Genomic DNA, 19,199 nt, shown 5'->3' on the forward strand with positions numbered 1-19,199 from the left:
AAACCCTATCTTCCTTTAGCATGTATAATATCACAGTCCCCAGGTTTTCTCATTACTTTTCTGGTGACTCCTCCACTTCCTTCAATTTCCTCTGTGCACACTTCATTCACCAGAATTCCTTAAGGATCTGTTCTCATTCTCCCTGCACATTCTTCATGGTCTACATCAGTTAGTCCATGGCTTCAGTAGCTTTCAGAGACTATGAAAGTGAAATATCTGGGGATCAGGTACATAATGTAAATGAGCAAAGAGGTCCAGGTAAGAACTACAATATATTGGAGGAGAGCACATCTAAACTGGGCAGCTGGCACCCAGGTCTAGCCAAGTGTTGCCCTGTCCGAAGTCAGATCTAGTGTTGCCATCACTCCCAATTTTTCAATGAAATTCAATACAATTATTTTTTGGTAAAATAAATAATTTTTTTAAATTACCAACTAATTTTTTTATTTAAACATTGCATGAGGCCAAAGAAAACATTCTACAGGCTGTCAATCTGCAAACTCTCCTAAACGTACTGTCAATCCTAAACCCTTATCCCTATTCTACATTTTTGGCACAGTCTCAAAGTTGTATATCTAAGCTACTAATAGATATCATCACATGGATTTGTCTACGTGCACACCACTGAACATATGGCGAATTGAATTTATGTGGTTCCAAATCTCTTCTTCTTTTTCTTATCTCAGTGAATGGTACCCAGTTGTTCAAATCAGAGACTGAGGCATCATATTTGACTCCCTTCTTTAGCCTCAGAAATCTTAATAATCAAGCATGGTTAATTGTACGTTCCTATCATTCTTAAATTCATATATTTTTTTATTTATATATAATTTGTATATTGATTACATTTCATTTCCTGTATTATTTTAAGTGTATTATTATTATTATTATAATCGCTACCTAGTTTTCTACAACAGCCTCCTCTCTCTCTCTCTCCTACTTCTCTTTCATCAGTTTCTAAAGTGTGTTAGTGCGGAGGGGGGACAATCCTAGTCACAGATTCCAAGTGGCGCACAAGATGAACCTTCTCGTGATGAGAAGAAAATACTGAAATTCTACTTGCATTTTTATATCATTTTTAAAATGTATATTATGTGCCCTTTATTTGTATTATGCACAAATAATACACACTATTTGTATAGTAGTAGATATGTATATATATGTATACACACACACACACACACACACACACACACACACACACACACACATATATGCATGCAGACGATAGACAGTGACAAAAGTTCTGAGATGTCCTACGTTAAACTACATCAGGCTGAAGAGAGAAAAGAAAAAGAATAATTAACAAATTAATAGCTGTGGGCCAACTAACAAAAGACTGCTCACATTCCTGAATAGTGGAGCTTTGAATCAGCATCTTGTAGGGATCACCAGACCCCATAGCACCCTGCATATGCATGAATTTTCAGGACTGTAGGCTGTAACCAATCAAAAGTAGGAAATATTTCTTTCTTACAAGCTATGTACCTCTATCATAGAACTGGCCCTGTACCACGTTTCTGTCCCTCCTATCTTTAACCAATGTAAATTTTTTCAAAATAACTTTTTTTCCCCCCTCAAAACATAATGTATAAAAGCACCCATCAACTTTAGGGGTAGTGGACATGTCTGTCTTTTCTCCCTAGCCCTGCTGCTGGTGGTGTAGACTGCATTCCCCAGGACCTGGTCATCCTTTTTCGGTTAGCATGTGGCTCAATAAACCTTTTCTTTTAAACAAACAAACAAAAAAAGCTTTCAGCTGTGAAAAGTTTTTTGTTATTTGTTCAATAGATAGATAGACAGATAGATAGATAGATGATAGAGATAGATAGATAGATAGATAGATAGATAGATAGATAGATAGGTAGATTGATTAAGAGACAGATAATATGCTCAAAAAGTACTTAGTAATAAGGACTACAATGAAATGGGTTTAGAAACCACTGCTCAAATTCATTACCCACACCTCCCCAAGAGCGTCCCACCTAAATGCAAATATGACCACCTCTCTATGTCAACCCATCAGTCGGTCCCCACTGTTCTCAGGGCTCTAAAGAACAGAGCTTTAAAAATGCAACTTTGCAGATGGAAAAGAAAGTCCAAAGGTGCAGAAATGGATATAGAGCTTTCAGGGCATCAGCCGAGACAGTATAACAATTTCAATTACTTTGGTCCTTGAGGCAGGGGGTTCCTATAACGGATCATAAATTACAACCCTTTATTTGGATTCCATGTTCACCAAGGAATGTTCTGGATATGATATGGCTCCACACATAATTTATCTACAGTGAACCAAGCATCCTCACTTGCCCAAGGGGGGGAAAAACAACAACAACAAAAACCATTGTTCTGGGTTACAGATCAGTTTGTGAGCTCAGCTAAATTGTGTTCATTCTCTAAACATACTCTTGGTTCTAACGAAATCAGATTTCAAGGATGAGAACCAGAACCTAAACGATGGTGATTTCACTGAGGTAAATGTCACTTATCGAGCGATTCACAATGAAGAGAGAAGAAGGAAAAAGAAAAAAAAGATGGGGAAAAAAGAATGGCATTTATGTAACTTGTAAGTTACTCTGTACCTTTCTCTAGAGCAGAGGCGGTAACAAGTCAGTCCCAACCACAGCACTGCCCGCTGCTGAACAGACTGCCACACTCCTTTACTAACATGTGCAACCCAGACACCAAACCAGCTCCTCCACTGAGCGGAGCGATCCTCTGATCGCTCTAGTAAATAATTAAGTTACTATCTGTGACATTCCTTAGGCACTTTCCTAATGGGACTGAACTGACTTTAAATATTAATTTTTCAATATACTGTCTTCCTCAAATTGAATACATATTGCTTCAAGGTAGAAAATTATAATGTGGCATTTTATTTGCTTTTTGTATTTAGGATCTTGTTGCAATGAGTTGAACAAAACAGACTTCTAATTTTATTTTCCTCATTGATATAAAGATACTTTGATTTTTTTAAAAACAGGAAATAATAGGAGTTGACTAAATAATAGGAACACTAAATAGCACTCCTTGAGACCCATTTCAGTTCTTTTTCTCTTTCTTTCTCTCTAGAGCTCCTGCTGCAGTTTCCTGGTAAGAGTCTTTAATTTGTATTATGCAACCCCTCCTTTAATTAAATGTGACTAAATTGCCCTTTCTTTGACTAGAGAGAAAACTGATCTAGTTAATATGATAGAAAAACATGTATCTCACTCACTGGAAAGGTTAAAAAAAAAAAACAACCATTGTCCTTTGTTTCTTATTAAAAGTGAAAGGAAAATACAGGAAACCAAAGAAGGTCCATACCACTTCCCCAGGAAATCAAAGGTAGAGGTAATGAACCGAGCCCTAAATAGATCATGTTTTTCCATGGTAAGCAGGGCAGTTTCTTATATTCTACCCTACTTTTATTTAGGGATACACACAATTTTAGAAAACTAGTTATTTATTTATTTAGGCTTTTGCTTTTAGATTTCTAGGGACTACAGACTCTTCATCATACCAAGGTGAATATTAATTACATTATTTGTAGAATTAATAAATATACTCATGGGGTTTTGAGCAAGATTAAAGGTTTAAGTTGTTTCATTATTCCACAACATAAAGTGCTTATTATGTGCCAGACACTGTTCTGTGTGCCTTGTAGGCACATTTCAACTCTTTGAACCTTCACAGCAACCCCAGATAGTAGGTATTGTTATTATTATCATCCCCATTTTATAGATGAAGAAACTGATGCATGGAGAGACCAAGTAGCTCGCCTAAAGTCACCAAACTAGTAAATGTTGCAGTCAGAACCTGAACACAGACGACCCCTAAGCATGCTGCTTCCCCAATCAAGCAAGTAAGTTGTGTGTGTCTCTCTCTCTCTCTCACACATGCACATGCTCACACACATTTCTCTAGTCCTCAATTCATTTGAATTAATTGAACAACAGTTCTCGAAAGTCTAAATATGAGACATTGTGCTGAGCTTACTTCAGGAAATAGAAAGAGGAATCAATAGGCCTGATTTCATGGAGCCGATAGCCTAATGGGAAATAAGATAACGAGGCAAGTAATCTTAATGAAACAATCAAAATAGTAAATGTCTGAGGATAAGCAAGAGCTTACAGGTAAGAAGAGATCGAGTAATAACAATAGGAACAGAATCAGAAGAGAGATGAGCACTGAAAGATTAGTAATAACTTTGATGCCAGAAATTATAAACATCTTCAAGGAAGGAGCAACATGAGCAAGGACACAGAAACTTGTAACTGTTAATGTGTCAGGAAAGAGCCAAACAATCCACTTGACTAAAACACAGGGCATAAGTAAAAGCAGAGAAAAGTTAAATGCTGGGAAAATATGTCATGAACTCAACCAGCAATTACTACATCTCTGTTATGTCTACAGTACCCAAAGGACTCATTCAATAACCATTCAAAGAATGATTAAAGATTATTTTGAAAATGGAGTTAGCTTATTTGAAAGCATTGGCCAGAGTTTGACATAACTCAAATAAATGTATCTGTTTTCACTAATTTTTGGATAAAAAGTCAAGTCATAGTCGAGCTGGAAAGACCCACATAATAAACATACATTCAATAATATATCTAAAATACAACAAGAACACAAAGCTTGGGGTAAAAGTTGAATGTGTGTCAGGGCATACATTATTGAGAACAACGCAGAAAGGGGGATTTCTGAACTAGATTTGAAGAAGGGTGTCAAAATTCTGGGATGGTAGAAAAGAAAAAGAGAAGACAGGTATTCCAGGGAGAACTGTAGATTTTTTTAAAATGTAGATAATAAAGGCACTGAAAAATTTGAGCAGAGAATAGACATCACCCATCTATCCACCCATCCATTCAATTATTCAGATGGTCTGTTAACATTTATTAGTGTCTACACATACCAGGAAATGTGCCAGGCTCTGAGAAATAACAATCAGTAAGGCACGGGTCCCTGCCTTCAAGGAATCCTCCTAATCTGTTGGGAAACGTGAATATGTCATCGGTTCACTGTAGTCTAGTAATGACAGCCATCGGCACAGGTATCTATCTGGAAGCACAGAGTACGGGTGTCCGCCTGAGATTCAGGTACTCAAAGAGAGCTTCCAAAGTGGCAACACTGGGTAGGGAGGGCAAGGGAAACTGGTTTCCCATGTAGTGGGTGCAACATAGAGAATCAAACATACTAGGTAAGATGTGGGGGGGAGGAAAAAAAGCACATTAGGAAATAAGTATGGAGTGCTGAGTAGTTTGTTTCTCTGAGGATGAAGTGAGTACGAAGAGATGAAGCTGGAAAGAAACAGTCCCTAAATCATGTCATGTTAATGGGATTTTACACTTTAACTGAGAATCAATAAGGATTCATAGAAGCACTTTAGGCCAAAAAAAAAAAGAGAATGATTATGATCAGTTCTACTTTTTAGAGAGCTCACTGGTCTCACTAAGGAAAACAACTGGATAGAGGTTGTTACTGAAGATAGAGGGACCAGTTAGAAAGCCAGGGAAGAATTTGAACTTGAAGAACAGAACTTGAAGTAAACAAAGGAAACATAAAATGATTCAGGAGTTAGAATTCAAGGTTCCTGCTGAATTATAATTTGGTTGCAAATGCATGTCTAAATCTCCCCAATGTCAAGAAGTACTTAGCACAAGTAGCCCAGTGACTATGACCTGACCTGCTTAGAAAAATGACTGTCATCCACAGTCTAACACATTAATGGGTCTTTATTTTTTTAACAGCTAAATAATATATTTTTTGAGCCTCATGCTTTACAGTTTCTAGATTATAAACTATTAACAGAGTGTGAAAATTCAGTCTGATATTGGTCTCATTTTGCAGAATTTACTTAAGACACATTTATTCAATAATGACATTTCTCTTTTCCTACATAATTCTACTATCTCTTGGTCATCAAACTAAAAAAGCAAAAGCAGGACTCAACCATTAAACCATTCAATTAATTTGCAAAAAATTTAACAAATACAGAACTTCCCAACCAGTTTACCATGACACATGATGTGTTAGAGCATCTTAACAGCTAGTCTTGGGTCCTAAAAAGAGAGACGGTCCCTGCCGTGACTTCAAAACAGTTGAGAAGCACAGAAATTCATCATTAGACATATGATGCCTAAAGATTATTGTCTGCTGCCTGTTTTTATAAGGCCTGAATCCTAAAATTGTCTTTAGTTTTCCAAAGTCCTTTGAAAAATAGTTTTTTCCCAATTTTAATTCAATCTTAACATTCCATTCTTGCAGACAATTCCTTTTGGGGAAAAAAAAAGTCACAATAATACTCCTTAAGCTAAAAGCTGCTTTATAAAAAATCATGATATGTTTGGCTATTTTTAGTACTAACCTCTCAATGGTTCTGTTTTTGGGGAAAAAATACTGCTTTAAGTTCAAAGGCATTGGTTAGGTCAAATAAAAGCATTTTCACATGCCCTCAATGTGTAGCAAAATATATGACAGGAATGTTTCCATATAAGAACTAAGTTATATGAAAATACAAAGCATATTAGAGCATAAGGAACACAAAATAATTCAACCTTTTGAAAGGCTATGTCATTCATTCATTTGTTCACTCATTCAATAAAATATCATGGAACTATAAAGTGAAAACCCATGGAGAATATAATGATGGTTTCTCCAGTGATCTATTAAAAGAATCATTAGTTTTGATGACTATAGAAATATGTCTGAGTTCAAGAAGGAGCTTTAAATTTGGCTCTCATCCCAAAAGTGAAAACGTTAAAGAAAAATTAAGTAGCTTTCTCAAGTACGTGAAGACAGGACACATAAGTACAAGGATTTGGAAGGTGGGGAGAGGACGTAATTGATACTTCAAGAATACCATTTGATTTATTAGTGATTTAACTCATGTAGCAGTTGAACAGAAATTTCAGCCCCTTGATGTCTATGGCTATAAATAAAGGAAAATAAATATGTTTCAAATGCATAATTCTCTGTGGCTTGAGGTGCCAGCAAAATAAGCTCTTCTCTTGAAAAATGTATGAGCACTCTTTCCATTTTTTACTGACCTCCTCACAAGCAAACCATTTCATAACTCACTAGAATTTTCAGTTTTCAAAAAGAAATACCACAATTTGTCCCACAGATTTTCTTAAAATTTTAAGATACAGTTTATCTTAAAGGTGGCCGACTGTTTGCATTAGGCTCACAATGTTAATATATGAGCTGTGACTTCAAGAAATTCTCTCAGTTCTTTCTCCCAGAACTCAGCAATGCCTTTCTGCTTTCCACTATTCACAGATATTTCATTAGTACACTTTTGGCTATTATTCTAATTCAGATGAGGATGAACCCTTTTTTAAATTCCTCATTTGCGACTGGATATTAGAGCATTACAAATAGCTAGATTTCTGGAACAGAATGTCCCGGTTGATGGCAATAATGGCATTTCCTCCTTTAGTGCCTAAAAATAATTCAGAATATATTGTGCTAAGAAGTAGGAAAAATACTTGAACATTTTCAAAGCCAAAACATTATGTATGTAATACAATGTGCATTGCTCTATGTAAGTATAATCTTGTGGTAGCTATAAACATAGCACTTTCTAGAAAAAGAAAAGGAAACACAATGTTACAGTTAATTCACCAGTATCAGAGGACTAAGACCACCAGAAATGTATACCAGTATTTTGTCTCATTTCACCAGTTAATGTGTAAGTGTAGACTTTCAACTCCAGATTGAAAACAATAATCTATGTTTAAGCAATCACTTAATACTCAGCTGGGGTTCTGCCTACCTACATTCAAGGACATGCTGAGGTGCTCTCTCATCAAAGGGAACTATTAAAAGGTTACTGAAGAACCATTTTGCCTCCAGATGCTCAGTTCTTGATCATCTTCTGATCATCTTACTAAATTTTTTTAAAGTTTTGCATGGAGTCAGTGGAACTGTAACAGCTACATACGATGTCAAAGGGGCAGTAGATTGGGGGTGGGGGGTTATCACTTTGTGAGGGGTGTAAATGTCTATTACATTGTTTTGTACACCTGAAACTAATAATAATAATAAAAATAGTTTTGCATGTTTTATTTCAGTTATGCTGGCTTCAGACATTCAATTCCTATTATTTACTAAACTCATCTGACTTTGTGTCTGCACAGGAAGTCCCAAAGGACGACATCTTTACTTAGCTATTTTGTGATATAATGCAACTTTGTGATGACAATATCTTCATTTCTGTATCTTGTTTACACAGGTATACTCTCTGTACAATGATACAAAGAAAGCCTGAAACAGGGTGCTAAAGCCTCCTCCCACCTTAATTTCAGATCTCAACCAAGCTTAAATACCACCTCCCTCAGGAAGCAGTCCCTGATTCCTAAAACTCTGAAGCAACTGTTCCTCTCTCTGAATTGTCAGAGCAATTTATTTATGCCATCTTTAAAGTATCTATCCATTTATGCCTCTTACTTTGTATGTGTCTTGTGTGTTGTTTATTAAATTATAAAAAGTTATGAGTTTCTCATGTGTAGAAACTCTTACATATGTCTGCTTCTTAGAGCAAACTATTTAACTCAATGAATGTTCATGAAATAAATAGATGCTGTATAATTGATATTTACTTTCCAATAACACAAAACTATTCAGTTATTGACGTATACTTTTGGTGCCTAACCAGAAAAACTAGCAATCAAAACAACCAAAAACACTCAAGTACATTCTGAAAATACTAAGTAATATCTATACCATAAGGAACTGGAGACAGGACTAGGGTCATTCTTCAAAGAGGGATCAAAACTATAAAATGATTTTTACTTACTTGTCTCCAAAAAACTTTCTCCAGAATTCAGCAGCATCTGCTTTTGTGATACGAAAGTTATCTCCCTGAAATTGCCCATTGGGAAATATTGCTTTGATTTCTGCCAGCATGTGACTGAAGATAAGGGATAGTTTTGTGAGATTTCGCCTGTAGACACAAGAGGGGGGAAAAATGAAGGAAAAAATTAAATATATATATGCATATGTTTTAATGGAACCATGTATTACGAAAAGTAAAATTATGTACAATATCAACCTAGGTTTTGATGTTGATCATGAACCTTAATTTAATAAAGCCCCTAAAGACAGTGTTCACAATAAGTTGTACATTGAAATTCCTAACAGGATTTTCACTTATTATTAATTTATACAGTCATTTAATATAAACATGAACAAGATAATGTACATGAGTTTAACAGGAGAGATGGGCACCTAAAAAAATTATAATCAAATATAAATGCTAAACACAAAACAGAGTGATTCTTTCAACATGGGGGAGTAAGGGAAGATTTGTCATTAGAGGAGAAACTAGGAAAATAAGTAATTGTTTGACAAATGAAAGCCTTAGAATAGAGTGAATTAAAGGGAGGGAAGAGAAGGTATTATGGAGAGTAGGAATACGATGTACAGAAGTATGGAAGTACGGAATAAAACTCTTTGTATAATATCTTGGCTTAGTATGGTTAGAGAAGAGCAGAAGGTGACTAGAGGAAATGGCATAAGAAAGGAGGAAAAAGTTTGGTTGGAACATGACATAAAGAGGCATCTGAAACAATGAACAAAGTTTTTGTCAAACACATTTTCCACTCCTACCAAAAAATCAGAGTTTCTGGTGATGGGGTCCAGATATGTGCATATTTTAGAAGCTCCTTGAGCAATTCTAATGTGTTCCCCTAGGTAACAGCTCCTGCTATAAGTAATGGGGAGCCAAAATGGATTAAATAGACTAAGGACATAATCAAATCTCTCTGTTTTAGAAATAAAAAGCTATCACAGTTGAAAAAATGGTTTGCAATGGAGGGAAATGTAGATGTTGCCTCTATTCTAATTTCCATGTGAAGTGCTGAGGATTCTGACATGATTCATATTTCAGAATAACAGTTATCATCTGCACCCCTTCCTACAATGTTAATTTCATACGTTTACAATGTTAATTATGTTAATCAGCCCAAAACTGAAAGAGTGCTAAATAGTAAAGAACTTTTCAGTTTTGAACTGACCTTGCTTCATTATATTCCTGTCTCCTCAGAAATCATCATCACTCAATATGTCTATACACAGTCTTTCCATTTCGAAACTTCAGCTGCTTTTCTGTGTGTGTTGAGGGGTCTGAGGGATGGAGGTAGGGCTGCAATTAGTTTAGGAATAAAAGTAAGTAGAGAGGAAAATTAACAGAGAAAGCCTTCAAACCTGCAATATATTTAAAGTCCTACAATGTTTCAATAGGACTTTGACACTGCAAGTTATGGTTCTTTACTTCATTTTTACTCATGTCCCTGTGTTTAATGACTCTCAAGTAACAAGCAAAAAAGCATGTTAGGTACCAAAGAGATCATATAATATGTACCTATCATTAAAGTCAATGGGTTTCACTTTTTCTAAAAACATTTACAAAAGAAACATGTACCTGTCTATATAAGATGAATACAGAATAAATGAAGGTACTTGTGATAAAAAGTGGAAAAAGTAGGAATGAAGAGAAAGCAATAAAGTATAAAGTAATCTACATCTCAATAACTCATCTCTATTGCAAAACCAAATACTTCCCAATTTCCATAACCTTTATTTTCTATGAGAAGATTTATGAAAAAGAGGGGTCAGAACATAGGCCTGACGTTAGTGCTTGACTGGCAATAATAAACAATCTGCAAAATCATTATCATTTTGCATAATGTTCCCTCATTTGCTTAGACTCAGCCACACTTCCGCACAACTCAGCCTAATTAAAATGTAAAACGTCTTTAATTAGTTGAATCTTTGATCTTCTCATTTATGTCAACACATCCTCATTTAGATGATGGTAGATGTAAGAAATTCAGTCTTAGGAAATGAAAAGTAAACTGCTGAACTCTATCAAAGCAAAGAATTGTGGCCAACACAAACTGCAACTGACTTTTGAAATTTGAGTTTATGGCAAAGCATAAAGTCACTTTAGAAAATCTGCAACAAATTTATTTCTATAATTAGGCAAAAGGGTTAATTTTCCACCAAACTTTCAATTGATACATACAGAAGAAAAAAGAAAAATCAAGATGGCTATAATTAGGGTGAACCAGTTGTTCCATATTTTCTGAAATGGTTGCTCTCCTTCCCCTTGCTTCTTTGTTCTTTAATCATATCCAAATGTTTTTCATTTTTTACTTGTTAGATCTAAAGTCTGAAACACTATGCCAATGATTACCCATTTTGGATATTTGATCCACAGGCTATGCAGACACTAAAGTTTAAAACAAAAATAGTAACATTTTATCTTTATAATTTACCGTCCAGAAATTCTAGTAATCACTAATATCTATATAACTAATCACTGTTTAATTATAAAATGTGTATATAATTCAATTCTCTAGTTCCTGAAAGTTATTTGATTTTTTGCACACCTAAGGCAAAGGAAATACATATATTTTTTTGCCTTCAGTCTTTAAAAAAACTCAGACTCAAATTGTTAAAAATATGTCAATGCAAGAGTTTTGTGTTACCTTATTTTTCACATATAATAGACTATATGTTTATTTTATATTTAATTTTTAAATATACACATACACCATACATACGGAAGTGATCATTTGGAAATCCATTATTTAAAAGATTAATTTACAGTGCTTGCAATCCACAACAAGATAGGAAAAGATTTGACAGCTAATTCTGTTATCCGCTGTCATTTAAATTTATTATCACAACAAGTAAGTTTTGCCTTTTACACGATTGAGTGGGTTTCTTTGTTTGTTTGTTTACTATATTTTGCTATACATTATGTGCTTTCTTTAATTCCCCACCCTACTCTGCACCCTTAGATATCCATTTAAAAAAAAATTAACCTCCAATTTTGAAGGTAAATTCCAAGAATACGGTCATCTCTAGCCATCTAGACATAGTAAGAAGAAAGGCAAGAGCCATACATCTTTGTAGCTGCTACATTGTTTCCTATTAAGAAATTTTTCCACACTTTGCCAATTTTCCCTAAGTGCACTTGATTGCTTCTCATCCTAAGACCAGTAATGATGACTGCTTAAGAAGGATTTCATGCTTACTAATTAGGACTATGTTTCCATCACTGAAACTCACCTCCCCCAAAACAAGGAAAATAATAAAATTTTGTCTACAAAGAAAAAACTCAATAATCTTATACATTTAATTAATTTTACAAGGAATTTTCCAATATTCTTTTAGTATAACAGGTACTTTATTTTGACTAACGACTGACACAGATTTCCCATTAACCATCACAAGCTAAGCCCTTTTTAAAAATTTATTCCGTGTGAGATTTTGGGTTATAACAAACCATTATGGAATAAAAGTATTTTGATACACCGGGTAATCATTAAGTCACTTCTGGATTTCACTACTGGGTAAACCAATAAAGATGTTAATATTAGAGGAGACTTGAAGAATAGGAAGGGAGGGAAAGAGGAGCAAAAACAGAGAGGGGGGGAGGAAGAGAAGGAAAGCGAACTACATGAAAACCATCAAGTATGAGTAATGCATCCGCAATATCAAGAATATCACCTACGAAGCAACCTGTCTCATTTATCCTGGATTCAATCACCTAACACTGTATTTCTTTAAAATGGTATGATCCACTTTCTCCAAAAGTCAAGTTACATTACTGCAACAGAATGCGAGGTTCAACCAGAGTGAATTAACGTGACTACTGAAACGATGGAGCTTCACTGTTCATGAATCAGTCTTTGTAGCTTAAGGTGGCTACAGACAACATCATAAGAGGACTAGACGTACACAAGGTTTGATGCAGAATGACACAATCCTACTCTTAATAAGTGTATCACGGAGCACGGGACAAAAAGACAGATTATGACGACACAATACGATGGCAGCAATGCAACAATATAGCCATCTTGAGGTAATGAATTAGATTTGAAGAATAAAAATCAAGACATGATTAGTAGCCTCCACTAAATGTGTGGGGCACACGAAGAATGTAATCTAATTAGACTGCATGTAGTTTTTTTGCATTTTCTCCATTCAAAAAAACAAACAACTGTGTCGTAAATCAAGGAAAATAAAAAGCTTTAAATACTGAGTTAGTGAAAAACTTTAAATGACACTTTACATCAGTGAGGTCCAAAGTCTGTGAGAATGTACTGATTTGGGAGAAGAAATGGGAAACCATTTTTTTTTTTAATTCAAAAACTATTAATAATTCAATTCTCACATTTAAAAGCTAGAACATATTCTTAATCTTTACAAGGTGAAACAAATTCAATATAAAAAGAAACGCAGAACATAAAGAATATAAACAATGGCACTTAAAATGAAACTTACGTCCAGTTAAAGAGCAATTTCCGTTCACTGTATTTCTGATGCAGTGCCCACCAAGACAGGTTTATAGAGTTACTTCACACTGTTTTTGACCTTGGGAATATTTCAGTTCCTAAGAATCTGAGGGGACTAGGCTGGTGAAAGCCTTGTCTTTCATTTCTCCCTCTCGGGAATAGACTATTATTAAAATGGATCATGAGAACCTTACATAAAACTGGATCTTACCCATTACCCTGCCCAAATGCTTTCAAGTTTTCAATTTGTCTAAGGGGAGTACGACATAAACGTCATGAAAGTCCAAATAACAACAAAGACGCAGTCTACCCCAGGTCATAAAAGAAGTCAGAATTGCACATAGAAATGATCTGACCTGCGACACAGAAAGTAGGACAATTTTTCAAGCCGCTCCATGCTACCTCATAGAAATTGAACTGTTTGTTTAGAAAGGAATTTAGCAAATGAGGTCAGTCCAAAAACTACAGTAAAATACGTAACCAAGGAAGGTCTTTTTCTTATCTTAAAGAATACATAAGCCACTACTAACATGGCTAGGGAGGTGAAGCCCAAAATTGTGGCTGGGAAAGATGAACCCTGGACATCTCTTTGATCTCTGTGTAGTATACTCTCGAACATGCTGCCTACAAAGGTCTATTAAGAGCAAGAGGCTATCCCTCAAAATAAGGATACTGCCCTCAGGTTAAATATAGTATTTGCTTTTTTAAATGCACAATTTACAAATGCCTTACTTAAACACACCTCAAACAGGAAATATGCCTATCGTGTTCAAACGTAAGTACACTTTGACACGTTCCCAGGAGACATTCAAAAGATATTCCACTTAATTTCTCAACTATCCTACGTTAAAGAGTTTGGCCCTGAAGGTTGATGGTCATATCCTCCCTCTGCTAGTAGTCTGGAAGAAGTTACTTACCTTCTCTCTCTGAATCGGTTTCCTCATCTCTAAAAGGTTTAAATAAAAAGGCCTGTCTCACTGAGTTGTTATGAGAAGTAATTAAGACCTGTAGGTAAGAGCCTCACATATCTAATTTTAAAAACACTCAACAAATTACTTATTAATTCTACCTACCACTTCTGTTTAAAAGTATGTCTATCACAGTAGTCTTTCTTCCACAGCCCATTAAACGGACAGCCATCTTAATAAGGTAAACTCGCCATCAACTTTAGATCATCAATTGCCGTGGTGAGCTTTCGAAATTCCACAATGCACAATGGACAAGTATTGGATTCATCCATGCAGTCATTTATTCCGCAAATCTTGATTGTCTGTTATATACTAGGCTTGGATTAGGCAATGATGGTACAAAGATGAAGATGACATAACCCTATGCTGAATGAATTTAAAGGACTTGAAGATCTCCAAAGGTATAGAAAAATGTAGTGAGGATAAAGCTGAGATAGACCCAGAAAAAAGTGAGTAATCAGTGAGAGACAGAGGAGTTTATGATGTCTGGGGTGACGCAGTTCTGACCAGAGCCCTGCACTGGGTAGGTAGAGTGAAGGTGAACGAGGCTACAAATTAGATAACTCCAAGGTTGAATGAAGCCGTTCGTGCGGATTTTAGAATCTCATGATTACGACAGCAGTTTGCATGAAGAAAAGGACTGTAATAAACCTTATCTCAATATATGCAATAAACTTCCCAAATATTTTTTTTAAATGCCACTTATTTTAACTTTATGTCAATGCCAAAGTAGGATTAACAACATCGCTTTGATGATTTCAACAAACAGTTTTACATGGGAAATTTATTATGAGAACCCTACTACAGTATGATATGATCACTCGTACTTTCATCTGGTTTAAAAGCTTAACAATATCTACTTCAATAAAGAAAACTCTTTTGTCTTTGGTGTTAGATGCCCTTTGATTAAACCTAATCTGTAACAAGTATCCTTTTGTAAAGATAAAGCTTAAAAATATAGACCAGCCTATAACTTGAAAGAGAAAAGAAAAAGAATCTACTCCTACAGTCCTTTTTATTTAAGATAAAATACAATGAAAGTTCTGTGAACTAAGGGGAAAGTAATCATTCGTATGTGATTCACATAGAAGCAACCAGAAGATAGAACTTTATTTTGTTTGATATTGTTAGGTTCTTTTCCAAAGAAATAGAAACATTCGAAGTTTAAACTATATTCTTATGACCTTGAGTGATTTGAAAGAAGAGTGTCATCAACAACAAAAACAAACTTGACCTTGAAACATTATTTTTAAATCTAGATTCACTTTTTTTCTTTGCAATTTCCACAAGGCCACCATAAAAAAATATATATGTATATATGTATATATATATACTAAAATAAGAATCTGAATTATGTCAATTAGTGAGTATTCATTGCTTCTAATGGAAAATCCTTAATTATCTTTTAGTTGTTCCATTCCTAATCCACTATTTTAATTTTTATCGTATTTGACACTTCTAGGATGGCTTTTGTTAGGTTTTTACTCAAATAATACAGTTTAAAATTCTCCCAAGATGATATTTTCTTCAAGGATTTCTACCCATGGGACCAAGATTCCTTTCCACTACTTCTCACACCAGTTCTTGGTGCTTCCCTCAAGCTATCTGAATGGTCTGCATTTCCTGATCCACCTCTCAGGTTAATCCATCTCTTCCTCCTCTCTGATCCATAGTTCTATACCTCAGCCTGTTTGACTTTCACCTGCACCAGTTTTATGTCAAAGTACTCCCGTGGCATCATTTCCATACCCCTTCCCCAAGGTGATCTATCAGGCTCTCAAATGTCACACCACTTCTGCCATTTCACATTACCTGCCACAGCACAACGGTTTCTCTGAAGAGTATCATGGTTATTTTATATACATATTGCACTGCATTTCTATCAGAGCAAAAGTCTTTATTGGAGAAAAAAAGTCTAACTTTACCTGTAACGGCTTCTTAATCATAACAGATATCCAACAAATTTTAATGTCAAGGACCATGAAAATATTTAGAGAACTATAAATAGGAAAGGATTTCCTGACAACAAATCAGTGCTAATGAACAAATAGATAGGAACAGTATCTTGTCTCATTAGGGAGACCACCTCAGGGAAGATGTAGATGCCTGACCACTGCACTGTACACCTGAAGCTGAAGGGGAACAATAATGAATGTCAACCACAATTTTACATATATATACATATATATGTACATATATATATATATGTATATCGTTACAAGAAGCAGAGTACAGCATTAGGAATAGAGAGAGTGGAAATGTAATGGCTCTGTGCGATGTCTGGATGGGGGAAGGGGGGTTGTCACTGTGTGAGGGATATAAAAGATAAATGTCTAACTATTGTTTTGTGCACCTGAAACTAATTAAAAAAATATCTCTGCTGAAGTTTAAACAAAAAGAAAAAAAAAACAGTTTATAGAAACTACGTATGCAGTAAGGCATCAACTTTCTAAACCTCGATGAGGAATTTTAACAAAAACCCTTTGAATAGACAATTGAAAATACAAGGTTTGACTCTAAATTAGAGGAGGGAAAAGTCTCTGTCCTGTGAGTTCTAAGATCTTTCTTTTCTTTCCCTTTTTTCCCCAAAAAATTTTACTTGTGAATGGCAAAATATAATATCAGCAGGCGAAAGGAAATTAATGCTACATTCCCCATGAGCAGTTTCCAGAAACTCTAATAAACTGAACACATTTGTCATATTTCCTGAGGAAGCATAACATAGTTTCCCATCACACTATCTGTTCCCTGACAGTTACTTCCTCCTTTTAGCTCTAGAAATTTTTCTTATTGATACCTTTTTCCAACTTCAATCCTGCTCTCTTGGACTGGAGCAAGTAAAAGACAAATGAGCCACAGAAGGAAGAAAGATAGCTCATCACTCGGGGGCTCATGTTTATGTTACTGACAGAAGAAAACTAAAATCATGAGATTTATTCCACATCTCCCGCTGGGGTAAAAATCATCTTTATTCATATGGTAGGGCAAATATAAAAATAAAAACAAATGCAATTTTGCCAAGACATTCTCATTTATTTTGGGTATAATCTGGTATGGATACGACATCATAGTGTTCTATGCGTATGTGTACACACACACACACACCATGTAATAAAAGTGTGAAGTGAGACAAGCAGGATAACGAATAGTATGCCAGTACAGCATCACTTCTATTAAAAAGCTAAATATCACATTCTAGATAAATAGAAACAAATATTGGCTATATACAAAAAAACAAACAATAACCTCTGGATGGTTTATAATTTATCTCTTCATTTTTTTCTTGAAATTTTCTTATTTTCAACAAGAAACAAAAATGTCATTGAAAAGCCATTGTATTGATTTTCTCAGGCAAACTTCTGGTGCGTCTGTGGAACAGTGAATAGATTTCCAGACACCGCGCCCCCACATCCTCTGACAGCCCCCCCCCGATATTCAGGCAGGCTGCTTGGGCTAAGTTGAGAAGGCATCTCTGGAGCAGTCACCCCACACCATTTACTTAACTATTAATTCCCAATTTTCTCCAAAGGATTAGCCCTTCCTCCATTGTACATTCACCAGTGGCACACGAGTATTCTTCCAAATCCTTCCGTAAAAGAAGGACTCAATTATAATTTCACATTTTTAGAATAAAATAAAGCAGGGAATACGAAGATTAAACAGTCCAGGAACTACTTAAATAAAATGAAGAGTCTAATTCTAATGGGCGACTTTATCTCCTATCTTTATAATAGTCTCCTAAAAAATGCAACTCAAGTTGAATTATTTTTAGGAGCAAGAACGTCCCTGATAGTTATATAGATAAATCAGCACATCACATATATCCTTTGTCATACAACAGCATAAAAGAAATTTATAGTCACACATGAGCAGAGGATTCAATTACCCACATTTTTCTTCAGGTTACCAGGTATATGACATATATGTATGATAATGGTTCAAGAGAAAGGAGTAATTTAGATGTCTATGGCCCCATAGAGAAATGCTGTTTTGCGGGGGGAGAGGGGGTTGTTTGTTTGTTTTTAAGCAGTAAGATTATATTGAGACTTTTTTCCTTTCACAATGAAAAACAGAAAGGTAAAGCAATCATAGAAAAACATGGCTGTAATAATTTACCAGTTGTTAGCAGTAAAATTTTCCCAGGAACACTACAAAATTCTTAAACTCTCTGAATACAGCAACAACAATAAACATATTTTTTAAAAATAGATCTAAGATTTTCTTAAACTGGCAAAAGTTTAACTGGATGTAACTTATTCTGCAGCTGAGTGGTGGTTATAGGGCCTTTCTAGATGAGTGGTTTCTACATTTCCAACAAAAAGCCTCATGAAAGAAACACGGGTATATAGTGGAAGAGAACATGGCACTGGTAGCACAGAGTTCTAGACCCAACTCTACCTGTCTGATTACTCCCTGATGTGAGCATGAACTGAAAGTTTCTCTTATCAGAAGTTTGTCTTCTATAACACGACTTGATTGTGTACCTATGTTCTGAGGTCCCATAACACTCTACGGCGCTATCATAACTTTTACTCCGGCCAGTATGAGGTGATTAGATGGGTCTGGCACTAAAAGTCCACATGCTTTAGGCAAAAAATTGTGAATCCATTTCACAATCTGCAACTAACATGTAAGTATAACATGCTATGTAGCATCTTCAATTTCCAGACATTCCTCAATATGCCTCAGTCTGAGACTGCAGAAATCCTGAAGTCAGGGTACAAAAAGCTAACATAGAAAACTGAAATTATAGTAAGTATAAAAACTCATTAGCATATTTGGAAGCTTTGATTTTTATTGTGCTCTTTACCATAATAGGCATCTCTTACATTTATTTTTCTTTTTCCAACAAAGAAAAATCCTTGAATAACATCAGCTCTCAAAACAAAGAAAACCACAAAGCAGCAGAAATTTTTAAAAATCATAATAAAAGGCAATT

General features: G+C 35.2%; 1 protein-coding gene across 1 annotated transcript in view; it reads right to left on the minus strand.

Annotated features, from left to right (window-relative positions):
• Positions 1-19,199, minus strand: part of CBLB (Cbl proto-oncogene B) — a 210,583-nt gene that overhangs the window by 118,796 nt on the left and 72,588 nt on the right. Inside the window, 1 exon segment of the mRNA XM_033131542.1 lies at positions 8,783-8,929. Coding sequence (XP_032987433.1) covers positions 8,783-8,929 — 147 coding nt within the window.

This window comes from Rhinolophus ferrumequinum, chromosome 2 (genome assembly GCF_004115265.2).
Source record: "Rhinolophus ferrumequinum isolate MPI-CBG mRhiFer1 chromosome 2, mRhiFer1_v1.p, whole genome shotgun sequence".
NCBI classification, from domain to species: domain Eukaryota; kingdom Metazoa; phylum Chordata; class Mammalia; order Chiroptera; family Rhinolophidae; genus Rhinolophus; species Rhinolophus ferrumequinum.